Consider the following 6,348-nt stretch of genomic DNA (forward strand, 5'->3'; position numbering starts at 1 on the left):
CACACACACACACACACACACACACACACACACACACACACACACACACACACACACACACACACACACACACACACACACACACACACAATTTATATAATAGCCATAAGGCAGATTTCAGACACCAGCACATTTACAACATTACATTTGTGACATTTCTGACTCTTTTTCTCCTGAGAAATATCTGAGGCACACGAGATGTTTCCATTTGCTCTTCATTTAATCTCACTAATGTGACTTTCTGTCTAATGTCTCAGAAACAACGGGGATATTAAAGAGATGTCATCTGGGATCTTTCCTATAGTTCACAGAGCTGACTGATGTCATTATGAACAGAATATGATGGTGGTTTTTGCCATTATTATTCTGTATCTGCAGATTCTCTCTCTCTTGTCTTTCTTTTCCAGTGCTGCTATTTTCACTCAGTTCTGGTCGCTCTCCAAAACACCCCAGAGGGACTCGGCGTCTGCCAAAATCCTGAGTGCTATTTCCACATCTCATTTCTCACCGTAAAGGGTCGTGGGAGACCCTCACTTTCTCCCAGCTCTAAATCCCCCCATTCCCCTTTATCTCCAGAGAGAATTTCATCTCATACACATACACATCGCAAACTATCTGTGAATTTCGTTTACAATTGTTGGTTGTTTCTTAAAAACAACTATAGTAAATCGTTCATTTTTCACTTTGATTTCGTTATTAAAGAGCACAAAACTCACTCTGTAGGGTTTACAAACAGAATCTCGTGGCCTTTGAGCTTGAACTGTGATGATGGGATTTTCTTTCAAATGTTTTAAACACCATACATTAGCCTTACATAATAATACTTTATTATTATTTTAAATGTGTCCAAATTCTACTTTGGTTAACTGTGGATTGTATGTCTGGTCTTCACATTATAAAAGAGTCTCTAGTGCCCTCTAGTGGTAAACGGAGGATAATATTAATCGTAAAATATATATCCCACTAAAACAATAAAACCACTACAGATCTTAATGGGTTATGGAATATACCCTGATTATACCCTGATTGTAATGGTTATAGTGGGAAATCTATTCGTTTTAATGGAAATTATCCGTGTAATGGTCTCTGGTGACCTCTACTGGCAATGTGTCGGGTTACATGAAGACATTTTGTAGTGGTTTTGACGGGAAACCGACGGTTCGTATTTATAATAAAAAAACGAAAAATAATTTATATTGTTGTTTTCATTCATGACATTTAATTGTGTTTAAAAATGACATTTCACAACTATATAGGTTGGATTTCCATTTGCATGCCATTCTTTGAAATTATTACATTTAAACAATTGCACTTTATTTTGCGTACATGATCAGAATTGTCAACATTCTGGCTTTAAACATTCTTGTTGATGAAAATGTATATATTCAATGCTAAACTTTATTTTCTTTATTTTACCAGAAAATATTTCATTGACTGTGGAAACCCAATTATTTCCCGCGTTTCTCGTTATTTTGCAATGACATCATCGCACGCCCACCGTGACTTCACCCGCGTCCCTCAGGAAACGTCCGCCAATGAAACGACGAGGAACGGAATTATTCACACGTCATAATGATTGACATCCAAGATCACCAACCAACGCCATCGTATAATCTCATTCACAGCAGTCACCGAATCAGCCACGCCGTGACAAGACACTACGAGCCAATCACGTCGCTCCATTCGTGCAGTCTGGTGTCAGAGGTCGCTTCCCCTGCCGGCTTTCATTCGCTCGTTTCTCCGCCGCAGGTCTCTCTTTCTGAACCGAACAGCCATGGCGGAGCAGCAGCAGTTCTACCTCTTGCTGAGCAACCTGATGAGCCCTGACAACACCGTCAGGAAGCAGTCGGAGGTATGAAATTCGGTTCACTGTCGTTTCTGAGTGGATTATTGACGGCAAACGTGACGTGTTCGCGTGGAGTTTAGCGCGGGCCGCTCAGCCTCGCACTGGCCCAGCACGTGTGAAGCGCGCGTTGCTGCTGCTATTCGGCTCCGGATCATTTAGGCGAATCGATTCTTTCGAACGGTTCACGTGAACGAAGCGGTTTCGAAAACTTTAGAGCTCTTGTACAACTCCGTTGCTGTAATTGTGTTGTACTTTACGCTGTGTTTGTTCATTTCTTTAAATAATTTTTTCCGTTAGGTCATACCGAATGCGTTTTTTGATGAAATGGCACGGTTGATTCTAGAATTGCGTTATTCCCGAGATTATAGTGTTTCTTTGATTTAACGTTATTTGTATAAAGACTACACACGTAATTCTACTACTGCAAGCCAAGAAGTTTTAAATCGCTTTGCGAGTCGGTTCGATCGAATCTTTTAAAAGATCCGAGTCGAACGAGTCATTTGCGCTAGCTGCGTATCAACGTGGCCTAACGATCTTTGGAAACCTTACTAACGTACATTATATATATTTAGCTGTTGTCGTTATTTTCTAAAAATAAACGGTTGATTAATTTGTTTGTAAAGCTAATTGTTGGAACAGCATCGTTTGGCGGCTTTTATTTCTATTTCCTTGTGTGCGCGCGACGCAGCTAGCCGTGTGCAGGTGTTGCTAAACGCGGTTTAAGCTGCTCGGGCGAGTCGATTATCGCTGTTGCCGTGACACTTTTTAACCTTTGTGTCATTTTAAACTCCGAATGCCTCACAACTGCTGCTTATGTTTTGAAAGCGGTGCAAGTTACATTAGTTAAATCGCTACTGGTCGTAGTTTGTATACATCTCAGTCAGACATTGTATACTATGGCATCGCTTTCCACGACAAGCATCGCGATAAAACAGCATTTCTAAGAATGATGATAAATATTTAAAAACTCTGTCTTGTATTACAGTCATTAAAAGGTAACGTCACACCCGTCTTTACACGATGAGGGCAGCTTATGACAAAACATGCTCATTCTCACTGTCATGTCATGGAAATACTTTGGATTTGGGTGAAGGATACGTGTTCACATCAGGATGAACTCTTGTGACCCTCTGAGGTTCTGTAGTATCTGTGTTATGAATTATGGTCCCATTTTCGCACGAAAGGTCACCTGTTTCCAAGGTTTCGCGGCGAGTTTCCCACAAATCTTGTATCCCGGTGGCAGTGTTGACTGAATCTTTTGTTGCCAGCTTCATTATCTGTGGTAGAGCCAGGCTCAGGAGGGGTCATTGGGTTTTTTAGCACATTCGAGGGTCAGCACTTTCTTTATTATAGACAATACATGAGCAACACATCACTAATGCTCAGTGGAATCTGACTCATTCACTGTGGTGATGATGATGAGGGCCCGCTTTACCCCCCCCTTATTCCGTGCTGCCTCATCGAGCATTGGTACACTGAGCGTGGGGAAAAAAGGCGCTTCTGTTGGAAACACTTTAAAAAGAAGTACATCTGGATGGTCGCCAGTGACGATCTCTGCAAAAATATCACTCGCAAATGAATATTTTTGGTCGCAGATGCGACCGTTTTGGGCGCAGTCTGGAGCCCTGTGCAGACCGTGTCTCTGCAACCGGGCTGTGGAAGGAGCACAGAAACATCAACTTCCAAGCATGAAATCGCAGAGATCAATGTGCGCCTGTCAAACACAACCTCGAGGTCCAGCATGAATGGGCCGTCTCAAGGAACCACCAGGCACAGCGCGAGGAAATCACATCATGAGATGTCTGGACGTACCTTTAGGCTGAGCTGAAGCGTGGCCTCCAGATTGGGTCTCAGGTATTTGGGGGCGGTGTCTGCTATCTCCACCAATGATTTCAGCACAGAGTCATCACCGCTGTAACAGCTTTCATTGACCGCCTTATGAAAAAAGAAAAATGGTTCACATATATAATCAAAAACAATCACGAGTGAGATATTACGATCACTGCAGTTTAGAAGGTCTGAAGATGGTCACCTGCAGAATGCCGGGCAGAAGATCTGAGAAGTGTTTTAACAGGGCTGTGTTACCCTCATTGGACAGAATGAAGGACGCCGCTGCGCGTGCAGACAGAGCTCGAATCTGAAACAGAACATTCATGCGTGTTCATAAACCTCTCTTCTCATGACAGTCACTCAAGTTTAAAAGAGACCGGTGTGTGCCGACCTGTGGGTTGTCCTGATCTTGCATGCACTGCACTAACATGCGTTTGATGACCTCCAGATAATGCTGCTGCTGGTTACCAAAGATGCCTGGAAAATTCCTGAACACAACACAAACAATACATTTCCCTGAATGACAATCACAGAAAATGAACGAAACTTTATCGTCTTGAGTCGGAAAAACAGAAGAAAACCATTAGCTAGACCAGGGGCCGGAATCACAAAACTGTTCTTAAGATAAATTATAGGATGCTCATTAGAATGTCCTTTCTTAAGAAGTTCTCAAATATTTTCTTAAGAACATCTTCATTTTTTTTTCACAAGAATTAAATGACATGCGCTTTGTAAATCAATCTTGAGAAGAAAAAAAACATAGGAACTGTTTTTTCAGAAATACAAAACTTTCCTGATTTTTTTCTTAAATTAGAATTTAAGAATAAATATGGCAGTTAAGAATGTTTTGTGAATCCACCAGACTAATTATAGTTTTGACTTTAGTTTTATTCACATTTTAAATTAGCCTTTATTTTTATATTTTTGTGTTCATTTTAGTTAAAGTTTTAGCATTTTTTTATACATGCTTTTGTAATTTTATAATTTATTGGTTTATTTTTTTATGTTGCTATACAAGATTAATTCCTTTTTTTATTATAAAAATTTTAGTGCTTTAAACTTATTTCCGTTTATTTTTGAGGCAACATTTCAATTTTTATTTTAATTAAGTTTTTCTAATAATTTTTAGATCAATATCGTATTTGATTCCATGAACAGAAACATTTTCAAAGTTCTAATGTGAGTAAACTAAAATAACCCCGGAATCCACCCCCAGGACTGTCACAATATCACAAACTGAATCTTAAACACGGATGCTCAGTTACCAGAAAATATGCAGCGCTGCTTCTCGTTGGCAGACGTCCTGCGAGTTCACCGAATCAAAGAGAAACTTCAGGATCTCCGGCCACTGATTGTTCCCGTCATCATCTTGAGAAGAATCATAAAACATTAGTTCATCATTAAGCACGTCTAATCAGAACAGCACCGTTTATCGACCGATGAAGCGCAAACCCACCGATGAGATTGCGAGAGAGCTCGGCAGCGATGTCAGAGATCTTCTTGCGGATGTTGGAGGAAGTTTCAGACTGGATTCCAGCGAGCAGCTCTGTCTTGACAGCGGTCTGTATGTCGAGGGTCATGCTGGGATAGACCTCCTCGAAAGATGACGACAGCAGCCGCCGCAACAACACGGCCGCCATCTGCTTAACCTGAGAGGAAGACACAGAACGTGTGAGATGATGTCATCACAACAACACGGCTCTGTTTCTGAGCATTCGCGCTTTAAAGTGAAAACATGAGTTTGTGACAAACGACAAGCATGCTAAACTGTCCTCACACATTTCAATGACCAGTTTGTGTGTACACGTTTTTTTAATCAAGTTGAAATATGTGTACACCGTACACACTCTTAAAGTCCCAGTGAAATTAAAAAGGACAATTCTTATTTTATTCATGAAATATTTAAGCGTTTATAGTAAATTGCTTAAAGAAATGTATACACGTTTGAAACAACTTGAGGGCGAGTAAACGATGACAGAATTTTCATTTTTGGGTGAAGTGTCCCTTTAATAAGCAACAGATATTATGCAACGGTGTGTTTGAATGAATGAATGAATGATCCTAATCAAACACACCTCCTCAGCAGCAGATGCATCACGGACGGCCTGCAGTAAAAACGTGATCTTCGTCTGTCCAGGGATGCTCTCGTATGTTTCCTAAACAAAGACAAACAATAATGTAACAGTTGTATTCTACAAGACACTTCCATACTCGTAAAAACACATTTCAGTCATACCGGCTAGAGATTTTAAGAGCACGAAACCAATTCCATCTGTTTTCGACGGAGAGAATAACTTTGGTGAACTTCTCACCAGATTCTTGGAGTGACAAATGGTTCCGCATAACACGTCTGGAATGCAAAACCAATGACGAGACAGCGATCACATTTCCCTGAAATTTACCTCATGCATGCGTTCAGGTTTAGCTCCGTAGAGACACGTGAAGAAATATCTTCCTAAGATATTTTGAGAAATGTGTTCAGTCAATGGAAGTGAGTAGAGTTCAGTGTTGTTTGACTATTGACATTCTTCAAAATATCTTCTTTTGTGTTCTGAAGAAACTCGCACAGGTTTGAAAGGGCACAAGGATAAAAGTTGTTTTTGACTTTAACTTGTTATACTTCAGTACGTTTCACGGACTTAACAAGAAACACAGATTTCGGGGGGGGGGGG

General features: G+C 40.6%; 2 protein-coding genes and 1 non-coding gene across 3 annotated transcripts in view; all 3 read right to left on the bottom strand.

Moving 5' to 3' along the window:
- rab27b (RAB27B, member RAS oncogene family) overlaps nucleotides 1–6,348 on the bottom strand; it is a 32,225-nt gene that overhangs the window by 14,076 nt on the left and 11,801 nt on the right. The window lies entirely within an intron of this gene.
- On the bottom strand, nucleotides 3,390–6,309 carry LOC130569954 (importin-5-like). Its single transcript, XM_057359960.1, has 7 exons — nucleotides 5,913–6,309; nucleotides 5,752–5,832; nucleotides 5,133–5,325; nucleotides 4,942–5,044; nucleotides 4,068–4,164; nucleotides 3,879–3,983; nucleotides 3,390–3,781 (listed from the first exon to the last, which is right to left on the bottom strand). The coding sequence occupies exons 3-7, from the start codon at nucleotides 5,314–5,316 to the stop codon at nucleotides 3,638–3,640; spliced, it is 633 nt and encodes a 210-aa protein (XP_057215943.1). The 5' UTR covers nucleotides 5,317–5,325; nucleotides 5,752–5,832; nucleotides 5,913–6,309; the 3' UTR covers nucleotides 3,390–3,637.
- LOC130570822 (small nucleolar RNA SNORA84) lies at nucleotides 3,481–3,618 on the bottom strand. The gene has a single exon (XR_008965020.1). It is a non-coding gene; the product is annotated as a small nucleolar RNA SNORA84 (small nucleolar RNA).

Source organism: Triplophysa rosa, linkage group LG19 (genome assembly GCF_024868665.1).
Source record: "Triplophysa rosa linkage group LG19, Trosa_1v2, whole genome shotgun sequence".
Taxonomy (NCBI): domain Eukaryota; kingdom Metazoa; phylum Chordata; class Actinopteri; order Cypriniformes; family Nemacheilidae; genus Triplophysa; species Triplophysa rosa.